The sequence below is a fragment of the Populus alba genome, chromosome 9 (assembly GCF_005239225.2).
Source record: "Populus alba chromosome 9, ASM523922v2, whole genome shotgun sequence".
NCBI lineage: Eukaryota > Viridiplantae > Streptophyta > Magnoliopsida > Malpighiales > Salicaceae > Populus > Populus alba.
In genome coordinates, this window is record NC_133292.1 from 4,199,454 (window position 1) to 4,214,299 (window position 14,846).

The 14,846-nt window shown below is 37.1% G+C and overlaps 2 protein-coding genes across 2 annotated transcripts; both read left to right on the forward strand.

Moving 5' to 3' along the window:
• Positions 1–694: 694 nt before the first annotated feature.
• Positions 695–2,729, forward strand: LOC118034639 (L-type lectin-domain containing receptor kinase SIT2-like). The gene has a single exon (XM_035039975.2). The coding sequence runs from the start codon at positions 834–836 to the stop codon at positions 2,574–2,576; it is 1,743 nt and encodes a 580-aa protein (XP_034895866.2). The 5' UTR covers positions 695–833; the 3' UTR covers positions 2,577–2,729.
• A 3,490-nt stretch (positions 2,730–6,219) lies between these two features.
• On the forward strand, positions 6,220–8,716 carry LOC118034652 (L-type lectin-domain containing receptor kinase SIT2-like). The gene has a single exon (XM_035039997.2). The coding sequence runs from the start codon at positions 6,272–6,274 to the stop codon at positions 8,300–8,302; it is 2,031 nt and encodes a 676-aa protein (XP_034895888.1). The 5' UTR covers positions 6,220–6,271; the 3' UTR covers positions 8,303–8,716.
• The last annotated feature ends 6,130 nt before the right edge of the window (positions 8,717–14,846 follow it).

The following is a 14,846-nucleotide window of genomic DNA, read 5'->3' on the forward strand; positions in this document are numbered from 1 at the left end:
TTTTTTTATTGAACTATTTGTTTAAGGTGAAAAAGCCTCAAATGGAGCTTAGCTACGTGGCACTGGTGTTTAAATGAATCTACTAGGTTTTATGCACGATAAATCCATAACAGATTGTTAAAAACTATCAGATTTTTCGGACCAGCTTATATAAATAAGTCAAAAAATGGGAAAAAACGTGATAATATTTTTAGTCTTTAGACTAAGCATTCGAACCTCGAAGTGCAAAGTTTGTTTTCTTTTACCTTTTTGATAATATTCGATGATCTTTTATTATTAATTAATTCGTACTAATGACTCCTTACTGACTTTTCCATGCAGTTATAGCCAAATAAATACTAAGTTAATCCTTTCCGCAATCAATAAGATAGAATTAAGGAGTTATCCTATCAATCAAGTTATAACACGTTTTTTCACACCAACTTTTTGGAATCATTTTTCCAGTTGAAGCCTTCAATTTGATAAAGAAGACTTTGACGTTGCTCTATTGTTTTCTTTTACCTTTATATAACTGAAGAAGCAAAAACAATCTTCTGCACGTTCTTATGATGATTGCTTCGTTCAAATCATTGCACTTTCTACTTGGCCTGTTTATTTCCTTGAAGCTCTCGGCCTTTGCTCAAGAGGAAAATCACTTCATCTATCATGGCTTCACTGGAGCCAACCTGCTCCTCGGCGAGAATGCAAAAATCCATCCAAATGGTCTCTTAGAGCTGACAAACACTTCAAAACAGCAAATTGGCCTTGCTTTCTTCCCATTCCCTTTTCAATTCAACACATCTTTATTCAACAATTCTCGGTCTCTCTCATTCTCTACCCAGTTTGCGTTTGCCATGGTCCCTGAACTGCCTACACTTGGTGGCCAAGGCATGGCCTTCACCATCTCTCCATCTGTGGACTTCACAGGGGCTATGGCAGCTCAGTACTTTGGAATCCTCAATTCTACAAGCAATGGCCTGCCTTCAAACCATCTATTGGCAGTTGAGCTGGATGCATTTCAAAGCCTGGATCTTAAAGACATCAATGACAACCACGTTGGAATTGATGTAAACAGCTTGATATCCATTGAATCTGCTCCGGTGACCTACTTTTCAGATGAGGAAAAGGAGAATAAGAGCTTGACTCTCATAAGTGGTCATGTGATGCACGTGTGGATAGATTATGATGAAGCAGAGAAGCTACTCAATGTTACAGTTGCTCCTGTCACAAGAACAAAACCAACCTTGCCTCTCTTGTCAACACCTCTCGATCTTTCTTCTGTTATGTCGGATTCTATGTACGTTGGTTTTTCTTCATCTACTGGAGCAGTGGCTAGCAGCCACTATATTCTGGGGTGGAGCTTCAACAGAGGCGGACAAGCTCAAAGTCTTGACGTGTCAAAGTTGCCTACACTTCCTACTCAAAGAAAATCAAGAACGAAACCACATTTAAGAATTGTGGTCCCAGCAATAACAGCAATCATTTTGCTGGTAGCAATCTCTGTTGATGTTTGTATAATAAGGCGGAAGAAATATGAAGAACTGCGCGAAGATTGGGAACAGGAATATGGTCCTCAAAGATTCTCCTACAAGGATTTATACAAAGCAACCAAGGGTTTCACAGACAGTGAGTTGCTGGGCTGTGGGGGTTTTGGAAAGGTTTACAGAGGAGTATTGTCTTCTTCCAGTATGCAAGTGGCGATCAAGAAAGTATCCCATGATTCCAGGCAAGGTACTAAGGAATTCGTTGCTGAGATTGTTAGCATGGGGAGGCTGAGGCACCGGAACTTGGTCCAGCTCTTCGGCTATTGCCGGAGAAAGGGAGAGCTCCTCTTGGTCTATGACTATATGCCCAATGGAAGCCTTGATAAACTCCTATTTCGCAATGACACACCCAGCCTTAACTGGGCTCGGCGATATCAAGTCATCAGGGGAGTAGCGTCTGCCCTTCTTTACCTCCATGAAGAGTGGGAACAGGTTGTTCTGCATAGAGATGTGAAAGCTAGCAATGTTCTATTAGATGCCGATCTTAACGGACGGCTAGGAGATTTTGGGCTTGCTAAGTTTCATGACCATGGATCAACTCCTCAAACAACCAAAGTGGTTGGAACAGTTGGATATCTTGCACCGGAGATTACTAGAACAGGAAAGTCAACTACCTGCAGCGATGTTTTTTCGTTTGGGACATTTATGCTCGAAGTAACATGTGGAAGGAAGCCTGTAGAGTCAGAGAGACCACCTGAGGAGGTTGTTCTTGTTGACTGGGTACTTGAATGCTGGAATAGAGGTGCCATTCTTGGGACAGTTGATCCTAGACTTGAAGGCAACCACGTGGAGGAAGAAATGGAGTTGGTCTTGAAGCTAGGCCTGCTCTGTACACATCGCACTCCGGCAGCTAGACCTAGCATGAGGCAAGCGGTGCAATATCTGGATGGAAATGCTACTTTACCTGATTTACCACTGCACGGTGCAGGAATCGGTTTAGTTCCAGTTAGCAATGAAGCATCTACAGAACATGTTTTAACAATCCCTATATCATCAGATGAAATTTCTTCCTATTCCTTGTCCGACTCTGAATCAATCCTCAGTGGTCGTTGAACTAGCAATGCTTCATGGAGGACTGATTAAGTAAATATGTACATTAAGACTTGTTCGATGTGAAATATAGAGGAAGGGGCCACATAATTTTGAAGATTGTAGCATCTGTGCACTTTTTTTCCAACCACTTGTATCTTATGAGCTGTTATTAACTTGTACTGTTTTTCTTTACTCTGTTTAAATTTATTATTTGCATCAGTAAGACTCTAGTATAACATGTTTCGATTGTAATGGACAGGAAAAGATGCAATGCATTAGCTAGATAGTCGAGCTACGAGCTCGTGAGTTTACACCTAGAAAAATATCAGAAAGTTCATGAAATTGAAGTGACAGCACGTGCTACTTCAACTCATACTAAATGCATCTCCTCCATGAGAAGAACACAAAAAGAGCTTGATGATTAAGCTTAGGTCAACTCTGGTCTCTTTATTAACGAAAGTTGTGGTTGGATCAAACACTAATGGAGGCTGGTCTATACCTAAGATATACATACCATAAGACCATAGGTAAGGAGGGCTTGTTGGAGTTATTCAATTGTGTCAAGATTGTAAATTGTAAAGTTCATTTATTAGCACATCTACCCCCACAAGCTCTTCTAGATTTTCAACTACTCATTAACCATTAAATAGGTATAAGCTCTCACTCAAGGTGTTCTGGCATCTTAAGGGAAACATCATACTGCACCTTCTCAGCAAGCCCAATCAAAAGAGGCACCTTCCCATGAGGTACCTCTTTGAGTCCCAGCCTCACAACAACATGATTTTCCTCCTATTAGAAGAAAATTGTCTTATCAACAAGAGGCGTAATAGAGCGATACAGAGACCTTCCCACCTATACAACTTGCTAGCTCCTTGAGGAGACACTCACATCGAGACGACGCCTTCCCAAAAAGTCATCACTTCATAGACGACCCCTCGAGCCATCATGGGAAAGAAGTCAGTCATCAATCTCATCAGTCCCCGCTGGAGTCTTCCAACTCCCCTAAGCCACGTAGATGAAAGGTAGAGAGAAACATGACTGAGAGGTTCTTTTAGGAGGAGATCTACAGCCTCGAGAAGATGAAATGGTCTTCCTTATCCAAACATGTATTGTGCATGCCCGTCTCTAAGGAGTACATATTCATAAAGTTGGCCTTTGCAATATCTATGCGCATTAAATATGCAAAAACTTAAAGGGTTGCTGATGGATTGATGTATCTTTTACTGAAAACCCTTTTTTTTCCCCTCATAAGGCCCATATCTAAAAAAGACCAAAAGAAAAAAGATTCATTATAGAAGCTCAGAGACCAACACTCATAATATAAAGGTTTGGTAAATTTCCAAGTTGAATCGCTATTAGACTCAGTTATACACTAGATCTAGATCCAGGCTCTATGAATTTAGCATGATATCTGACTTAACTTTTATAGATATAATTACGCGCTAGACTTAAATATCTATAAGTTTGGAGAGATTCTAGACTCAATTCCCTTAGGCTTGGCTATGCGTCAGGCCCAAGAATTTATAGGTTTAACAAGAAGCCAAGCCCAACCTTCTTGAGCTTGAAAACATACTAAGACCAAACACAAACGGGTAAGGCAAGATGCTAGACTCCATCCCTTTAGGCTTAGTTATGCGCCATGTCCAAACATCTATGGGGATGGCGAGATCTTAGATCTAACTCCTTTGGGCTCGGCCGTGCATCAAGCCCAAACGTTTATAGGTCTAGCAATATGAAAGACTCAATCCTCTTAGACTCGATTACGCGTTAGGCCCAAAATACCATATCATTGCCCTTTTAAACCAATTATTCTTTTAGATATAAGCACACAAGATATGAGAATCTAGGGTCATTATTTCCCTACATGCTAGTTGTGCAACAAATCTTCTAAAGGCTATCTATACATCAATCAATATTAATATTGATTATAAAAAATGACCACATCAACATTAATATATTGTTTAGATTGATGCAGGACCATCTTTTATATGCATGTGATACTCTCATTAACAATTAATGTCATGTAACGAGACACTTACAATCAATATTAATATTGATTATAAAGGTTTTTTTCCCACTTAGATGTGAAAAAGAAAACTTCAAGGTTTTAAATATTCTATGAACGATCCAGAAAAGATGTTCATCATTATAACTCTTTTACAATTTATTCTTAGCATTTATCGTACATAAATTAAAGATAAACTTTTTGTTTTTAGAATTTAATGCTCATATCTTGCAACTCAGTGGAAAGTCCTTAAAATCCTAAAAAACAAATTGATTTGAAAGAAATCCAATCCTCGTCACCAATTTCTAAAATCCTCAGTTATGAAAAATAGAAAATGAACATGTAATCATCCATCATATAAACATGGCAATTTTTATTTTCTTAGCATTGGATTTTGAAGCACCATCAATCCGAATCTAAGCAAACACAAAATTAGAGTTACATATTGAACATCAGAAAGCCGACTTTTCTTAAAATCTGACCAGCCTTAAATATTAGAGCTTTTGATAAATTTAGCATCATAGACAAAATACATAATAAAATTGTCATTTTTAGTTAGCTATCAATATTCAACAAGGCCCAATGCTTTTTCTAAGATGGTATCCTTCTTCCGTATACAGTCAAAGGTGGTCTGGTATGAATACATGTTGAAATGAAATTTTCTTGTTATGTTTACGCATTTACAATCTAAGACTCCATTTCCATCGGTTCACAAGCATCAGGCTTGAACTTACTTTTATTTTGGTTTAGATAAATTGGTGAAATGCCACAATCATGCTCTTTGTTACTACGATTCCTTCAACACTTCAAATCTGTGAAAATAAATCTGGACACTTGCGCACCGCATGTGTGAGCAACGTAGATTCAATTTGTAATATTTAGTAAAATGATAATGATTTTGGAAGTCCAACTGGTAGTAGAATTTGTTTCTTGCTATAGAAGATTTTAGAATTTTATTTTCTTTGATCTTGTATCAACTTTGAAAAGCAGTTTTTTTTTTTTTTTTTTTGCTGAGAAAAAAGCTTTGGAGAGGGCTCACTTGCTTATAAATGACATAGACGAAAAACAAAACATAAAAAGACAACAAGCAAAGAAAGGCAAAGATGTTCTCGAAAAGTTATCATCACAATAACCTTAATTCCTATTTTATTTTTTAATATTGTTTTTTAATTTAATTTTTTTAAACAAGTTTACAACTCCTTAAATATATTATAAAAAATTAAAATTTTAAATCAATAACATAAAATAATATATATAAATAAGTCATAACAATGGTAAAAAAACATGATAATATTTTTAGTTTTTAGACTAGGATATATTTGTTTAATTTTAGTGGTTGAGATTATGGTCGGATACAACAATCCATTTATGCCACCCAAACCTCAACCAGCCCTTCGAAGTGCAAAGTTTGTTTTTTCTTTTACCTTTTTGATAATAATTTATTATTAATTGTTACTAATGACTCCTTACTGACTTTTCCAAGCAGTAATAGCCAAATAAATACTAAGTCAATCCTTTCCGCAATCAATAAGATAGAATTAAGGAGATATCCTATCAATCAAGTTATAACACGTTTTTAACACCAACTTTTTGGAGTCATTTTTCCACTTGAAGCCTTCAATTTGATCAAGAAGACTTTGACGTTGCTCTATTGTTTTCTTTCACCTTTATATAAGGGAAGAGAAGCAAAAACAATCTTCTGCACGTTCTTATGATGATTGCTTCGTTCAAATCATTGCACTTTCTACTCGGCCTGTTTGTTTCCTTGAAGCTCTTGGCCTTAGCTCAAGAGGAAAACCACTTCATCTATCATGGCTTCACTGGAGCCAACCTGCTCCTCGGCGAGAATGCAAAAATCCATCCAAATGGTCTCTTAGAGCTGACAAACACTTCAAAACAGCAGATTGGCCGTGCTTTCTTCCCATTCCCTTTTCAATTCAACACATCTTTATTCAACAATTCTCGGTCTCTCTCATTCTCTACCCAGTTTGCGTTTGCCATGGTCCCGGAGCTGCCTACACTTGGTGGCCATGGCATGGCCTTCACGATCTCTCCTTCTGTGAACTTCACAGGGGATTTGGCAACTCAGTACCTTGGAATCCTCAATTCTACAAGCAATGGCCTGTCTTCAAACCATCTATTGGCAGTTGAGCTGGATGTAGTTTCAAGCCCGGATCTTAAAGACATCAATAACAACCACGTTGGAATTGATGTAAACAGCTTGATATCCATTGAATCTGCTCCGGTGACCTACTTTTCAGATGAGGAAAAGAAGAATAAGAGCTTGACTCTCATAAGTGGTCATGTGATGCACGTGTGGATAGATTATGATGAAGCAGAGAAGCTACTCAATGTTACAGTTGCTCCTGTCACAAGAACAAAACCAACCTTGCCTCTCTTGTCAACACCTCTCGATCTTTCTTCTGTCATGTTGGATTCTATGTACGTTGGTTTTTCTTCATCTACTGGAGCAGTGGCTAGCAGCCACTATATTCTGGGGTGGAGCTTCAACAGAGGCGGACAAGCTCAAAGTCTAGACGTGTCAAAGTTGCCTACACTTCCTACTCGAAGAAAATCAACAAAGAAACCACATTTAAGAATTATGGTCCCAGCAATAACAGCAATCATTTTGCTGGTAGCAATCTCTGGTGATGTTTGTATAATAAGGCGGAAGAAATATGAAGAACTGCGCGAAGATTGGGAACAGGAATATGGTCCTCAAAGATTCTCCTACAAGGATTTATACAAAGCAACCAAGGGTTTCACAGACCGTGAGTTGCTGGGATGTGGGGGTTTTGGAAAGGTTTACAGAGGAGTATTGCCTTCTTCCAGTATGCAAGTCGCGGTCAAGAAAGTATCCCATGATTCCAGGCAAGGTACTAAGGAATTCGTTGCTGAGATTGTTAGCATGGGGAGGCTGAGGCACCGGAACTTGGTCCAGCTCTTCGGCTATTGCCGGAGAAAGGGAGAGCTCCTCTTGGTCTATGACTATATGCCCAATGGAAGCCTTGATAAACTCCTATTTCGCAATGACACACCCAGCCTTAACTGGGCTCGGCGATATCAAGTCATCAGGGGAGTTGCGTCTGCCCTTCTTTACCTCCATGAAGAGTGGGAACAGGTTGTTCTGCATAGAGATGTGAAAGCTAGCAATGTTCTGTTAGATGCCGATCTTAACGGACGGCTAGGAGATTTCGGGCTGGCTAAGTTTCATGACCATGGATCAACTCCTCAAACAACTAAAGTGGTTGGAACAGTTGGATATCTTGCACCGGAGATTACTAGAACAGGAAAGTCAACTACCTGCAGCGATGTTTTTTCGTTTGGGACATTTATGCTCGAAGTAACATGTGGAAGGAAGCCTGTAGAGTCAGAGAGACCACCTGAGGAGGTTGTTCTTGTTGACTGGGTACTTGAATGCTGGAATAGAGGTGCCATTCTTGGGACAGTTGATCCTAGACTTGAAGGCAACCACGTGGAGGAAGAAATGGAGTTGGTCTTGAAGCTAGGCCTGCTCTGTACACATCGCACTCCGGCAGCTAGACCTAGCATGAGGCAAGCGGTGCAATATCTGGATGGAAATGCTACTTTACCTGATTTACCACTGCACGGTGCAGGAATCGGTTTAGTTCCAGTTAGCAATGAAGCATCTACAGAACATGTTTTAACAATCCCTTTATCATCAGATGAAATTTCTTCCTATTCCTTGTCCGACTCTGAATCAATCTTCAGTGGTCGTTGAAACAAGCAATGCTTCATGGAGGATTGATTACGTAAATATATACATCAAAACTTGTTCAATGTGAAATATAGATGATCTTGTAGATCTTGACTGGTTATGAGTAGCCGACCCTTTATAAAACTAATTATGTAAAATCATCTAGTAAAATTTAAGTCTGGCCCAACTTTCGCATCTAAATTTACAGATTTTTCTTATCAAACTACTTGTTTGAGGTGAAAAAGGCTCAGTTGGAGCTTAGCAATGGGGGCACTGGTGTATGAATGAATCTACATGGTAAATCCATAATACATTTTCGGACCAGCCTATATAAATAAGTCATAACAACGGGAAAAAACGTGATAATATTTCAGTCTTTAATTAGACTAAGGATATGAACCTCTGGAGCAACGATCAAGGAAACCTCGAAGTGCAAAGTTTTTTTTTTTTTAATCTTTTTGATAATAGTCGATATCATTTATAATTATTAATTCGTACTCATGACTCCTTACTGACTTTTCCATGCATCAAAAGCCAAGTAAACTTTTCCAGGCATCAATAGCCAACTCTTTGGAATCATTTTTCCACTTGAAGCCTTCAATTTGATCAAGAAGACTTTGACGTTGCTCTATTGTTTTCTTTTACCAATGTGAAACTGAAGAAGCAAAAACAATATTATGATCGTAATAACTCAACTTTGAATTCTCCAAAATTTTACTGAATGTTATTTTATTTTTATTTTTATTCATAAAAATCTAAAAAAGTTTAAAATTCAAAAATATATTTTCTCAATTCAACCATCTTTTCCAAAAGAAGAAGAAGAAGAGTTTATTGGATCAATATGGGTCAAATCGTGTCGATCAAGGTAAAAAGATGAGTATCATTCCGTTTGGGGTTAAAAATTATTATTTTCAGTTAAAACCAAGTCCACCGGATCAATACAAGTCAAATCATGTCGCCCGAGATAAAAATTAAATTTCTTGTTGTTTTGGGGCAAAACCATTATTTTTAGTCAAAACCAAGCCCAACAAGTTAAAGCAGGTCAAACTATTCCGACCGAGATAAAAAATAAATTTTGAATCATTTTGAGTCAAAACTGTTATTTTTGGTTAAAATCCGATCCGCCATGTTGATACTAATCAAAAAAATATTATAACTTTTTATTTAAAAAAAAAAAACAATTAAAAATAACCTTTTTCTTTTTCTTGAAAGAATATTTTAAAAATGATGTTTTACTTTCAATTTATCATAATCAAAGCTGAATTTCTAATTACTTTAAACTTAGTAAATTACGAACTCCAATCAAATCTTCATTTTACCTAAATAATTTTTTTTATTACAAAAAAAAAAACTGGAGCCGCGCCGTGTATAACAATTCTCCGGTCTCTCTCATTCTCTACCCAGTTTGCGTTTGCCATGGTCCCTGAACTGCCAACACTTGGTGGCCAAGGCATGGCCTTCACCATCTCTCCATCTGTGGACTTCACAGGGGCTATGGCAGCTCAGTACTTTGGAATCCTCAATTCTACAAGCAATGGCCTGCCTTCAAACCATCTATTGGCAGTTGAGCTGGATGCATTTCAAAGCCTGGATCTTAAAGACATCAATGACAACCACGTTGGAATTGATGTAAACAGCTTGATATCCATTGAATCTGCTCCGGTGACCTACTTTTCAGATGAGGAAAAGGAGAATAAGAGCTTGACTCTCATAAGTGGTCATGTGATGCACGTGTGGATAGATTATGATGAAGCAGAGAAGCTACTCAATGTTACCGTTGCTCCTGTCACAAGAACAAAACCAACCTTGCCTTTCTTGTCTGTTGGTGGGAGAAACCACTGGTGGTGGCTTTGAAACACTCAGAGGGGATAAAACACAAAGTTTTATTTCAAAAACACAAGCTTACAATTAATTAACACAAAAGCTTAATAACAATACACGCCATCTCTCTCTCTTTCTAGTGTTTTTCTCTATTCTCTCCACACAATATAACATAAGCTGAGTACTCTATTTATACACGAATTCAAAATAAGAAAATTCAAACTTTCAAGTGTGAAGGCGGCTGGCGGCTGCAGGTGTGGAGGCGGCTGGTGGCTGGCTGGCTGGTGGTTGCCTTCCTTGACCTTCTAGATTGAGTTTAGGTTCAACAAATGTCCCCTTTAAACTCAATCGAGGGATGTCATGCCAAACATGAACTTTAATTGGATAAATACTTCTCTCTTCAAAGGCTTTGTGAAGATGTCTGCAACTTGATCAATTGTGTTGCAAGATATCAGTTGGACTTCTTCATTCTTCACATGTTCCCGGATAAAGTGATGACGTGTATCAATATGTTTGCTCCTTTCATGATACACTGGATTCTTTGCCAATGCGATTGCTGATCGATTGTCAATATAAATCTTCGTAGGATTTTCTTAAGGAAATCCCAAAAACTTTAGCATATTCCTTAACCATATTGAGTGACATATGGCTGAGTTGGCAGCAACATATTCAGCTTCACAGCTTGATAACGTTACAATCGATTGCTTCTTGGATGACCATGTGAAAGATGTGTCTCCCATGAAAAAAACAAACCCTGTTGTGCTTTTCCTTTCATCCAAATCTCTACCCCAATCACTATCCGAGTAACCTACAAGATTAAAGTCTTTACTTGAGGTATAAAACATACCTTCATTCATTGTGCCTTTGATGTAGCGAAGAATTCTCTTGGCTGCATTCAAGTGAGACTGGTCTGGCGTCTCCATGTATCTGCTGATGAATCCGACTCCGTAGAGTATATCCGGTCTGGTACATGTCAAGTACCTCAAGCTTCCTGCTAAGCTTTTGAAGTAAGTTGGATCAACATTTCCAACCTTACTCTTCCTCAATTCCACTCCATTCTCAACTGGAGTTGATACCGGATTGCAGCTTTCCATCTTGAACCTTCCAAGAATATCTTTGGCGTAACCGCTTTGGGATACAAAAATCCCTTCTTCTTTCTGCGTTACTTCTAAGCCAAGAAAATGTGACATTAGACCAATGTCAGTCATCTCAAACTCCTGTACCATGCTTTGTTTGAAGTCTTCAAACATGGTAGGGTTATTGCCAGTGAATATCAAATCATCAACATATAGGCACGCAAATAAGATGCTGCCATCTGCTTCTTTCTTCACATATATTGCGTGTTCATATGGACATTTTTCAAATCCATTATCTTGAAAATACCTGTCAATTCTGGTATTCCAAGCATGCGGAGCTTGCTTCAAACCGTAAAGAGCTTTTTTCAACTTGTATACTTTGCCTTCATTTTCAGCTTCAATGTATCCAAATGGTTGTTCAACATAGATCTCTTCTTCTAGGAAGCCATTCAGAAATGCTGACTTCACATCGAGTTGATAAATCTTCAATTTATGTTGTGCAGTTAGTGAGATCATCAGTCTGATTGTCTCTAGCCTGGCTACTAGAGCAAATACTTCTCCATAGTCAATGCCTTCTCTCTGTTTGTAGCCTTTAGCCACTAATCTGGCTTTGTATCTTTGCACTTCTCCTTTTGCATTCTTCTTCGTCTTGTAGACCCATTTGACACCTATTGCTTTCTTGTTTTCTGGTAGATAAGTCAGCTTCTGACACGACCAAAAGCTTGATGTCTTCTCCCAAGTGCAGGAGTGTCGAAGTAATAAATAACCTGGCAAGACCGAGGTCGAACCACAGAGAGGTTAATTGTATAAATTATAAATAACAATGCAACAATAACAATAATAACGATAATAATAACAATAGTAGTACTAGTAATAGTAATAATAATAATAATAATAATACTCAGTACGTGGCGTTGTTATACCTGAGAATGATCTAAAAGATCGGGTCACAGGTTTCCAGCCTATATACTGAGTTTATGAACAAATAATAATAATAATAACAACAACAACAACAACAACAACAACAACAACAACAACAACAACAATAAAGAAGAGAAGGAAGAAATTAATGAGAACTTTGAGTTGAAAGATTAATGTAAGGATTAAACAACGATAAAAATAAATGTCAAGGTTAGAGGATCCACTAATGGTACTTCAAACAAGTATAATATAAACTCTTATTACTCAATTGGAAACCACACATAAAGGAGGTTCCAATCAGATTATAAATTGTTAACATGACTACATTAGTTATCTTATTCGAATAAAGCTAATACTTGTAAATGTTGGCAGGCATTCATGATTATAACTTATGTTAACAACAAATCAAGTTCCTTTCATAGCTCAGGTGTCGGTTATACCATACAATATGGGCTATGAAAGTACCAAGCATTTGTTGTACCAAGTGTTATACAACATAAATCTAAATTAACCATTTAACAAGCAAAGTATTAAAAGTGAACAAGATAACAAATATAAAACATGTTAGTATCCAACGTTAAGGTCCATGTTAAGTTTATATTATACTTATTCTTACACCATTAGTGTACCCTTTTCACCTTGACATAATTAACTTAGCTAAACATAATGAAAGAAAGAAACATAGATGAACAAGATAAGAACATAAATGAGAAAGAAGTTAACTAAGTAAAGGAAAGGAAATGAAGTGCATAAACTTAATATTAATGAAAGCAAAACATAAGCAATACAAAGAGAGAAAGCAAGAGCATGATCTTGATCTGGAAACCAAGATGCCTCAATACATGGTAAGTGCCTCCTTTTATAGGCCAAAATTTGGAACTATTGATTTGTTAATTAATTGATGAGTGGGTGGCCACATCTTGACTTGGTGACAATCCTTATCTTCTTGTCTGAACAAGACGTCATTGCTAACATCATAATTTGCCCAGAATCCTCAGGAATGTTCTAGGAAATTGTCTCAGCTTTCCAACAAAAAAAGGATGAGGTCATTTGGACTTCTAGAACTCAAGATATGGGCTGAACACTAAATAGTGTCTGGGTTGCAGGACAGCTTCGGACTTCTTCGTTGTTCCTTCAGTTTGGACTTCAAAACGGCCTTTTTAAATATTGGGCTCCTCATGAAAGTTGTAGGCCTTTGTCTTACCTTTCCATCCATATAAAATGGACCTAAATCCGAGATCTAAAGCTCCAGATATGATCCAATTACCGAGCAATGTTCCGGTTTGGATTGCACCGGCATCTCTTTTCTAAGTTTGGCCATCTCTTTGTCCTTTCACTTTCAATACTTAAACTCATCAATCAATCCTTTTATTTATGTGATAGGCCTGCATTTAAAATGAGCATTTACCATAAATTAAGGTATCTTATAGTATCAAACTTGTTATTATAAAACATGCTTTAGTTAAGAAGTTATTGATACTTCAAGTGCAAAATGATGATATAAAAACATTGATAAAACATGCACTTTTAAGTACTAATCACACCCCCCAACCAGCTTATTACTAGTCCCTAGTAATCTAAAGCGTTAAAATAGAGAAACAATTTGCAAGTTTCACAAAGCAAGGCATTCATCATTCAACTTCCATTAATCTATCCAGATAAACAAACTCTCATTAAATTTATATTACTGCTTCATACTTCTTAAACAAGATATTAATAAACCTTCTTTTTATGTGCTCAATATATGAAAATATAGATGATGGGGCTTTTGTTGGAAGAAAACAATATTATGTTCAAATGTTTAAGGTGAACTTCCTTGGGTTGGGATTATTATTATTATTACTTTTTTTTTTTTCTTTTTTTTTATAATTTTATTTATATACACATACAACTTAAAACATAATGTATCTTTAACCCATGTAACGAGTTTTAGGCTAATGACTCCCAGACCAGTTGGTCTTAGGGCATTAGGTGTTGAGACACCCCTACGAGCTTAACAACTCAGGTTGCAGATACTGATACGTAGATAGTGCAATGTTTGATTCCCTTAAGCTTTTTTCTTTAACCCATGTAACAAGCTTTGGGTCAATAGCTCCCAAGTCAGTTGACTTTAGGGTATTAGGTGTTAAAACACCCCTTCGGGCTTAATTGCTTAGGTTAGGGAGGCTACGAAACCAAACTTATCTACGTTTTTATTATCATCAATATTATCAATATATATTTTTTTTTTGCAAATTATATACTATCCCTTTCCCTTAGTTGTTACCTTCAACAAAAGAACATAAATAATGTAATAATCCAATGTGCAACCCACAATCATATGTTAAAGTGTGTGTGTGAAAATGAAGGTTTAATAATACTTGTTAAATGAGTATATGAGCAGAATCAAGTGATAACAATGCAAGAGTTTGTAAACCTGAATATTTCAAGAAGTATTCTAATAGGCTTTGTTATGAATATTGCAAATAACCATTAGAAATTTTTTTACTATGATGCGTCTCAAGAATAATTCCTCTTTACTCTGCCATCCAAGTAAAACAGTTTTGCCAAATGGTTTTTTAAAAACAACAAAGAGTTAGTTGGTTAGTTTTTTTTTTTTTAAACTACTACCCTCTTCCCCCAACCAAAAAGAGACATTGTCCTCAATGTCCTAAGGTAGAAAGATAGAGTATAGAAGACATCACCTGAAACAACGAACAATGACAAACCTGAAACACACTTAAACAAATATAAGAAGTAACAAAACAAAA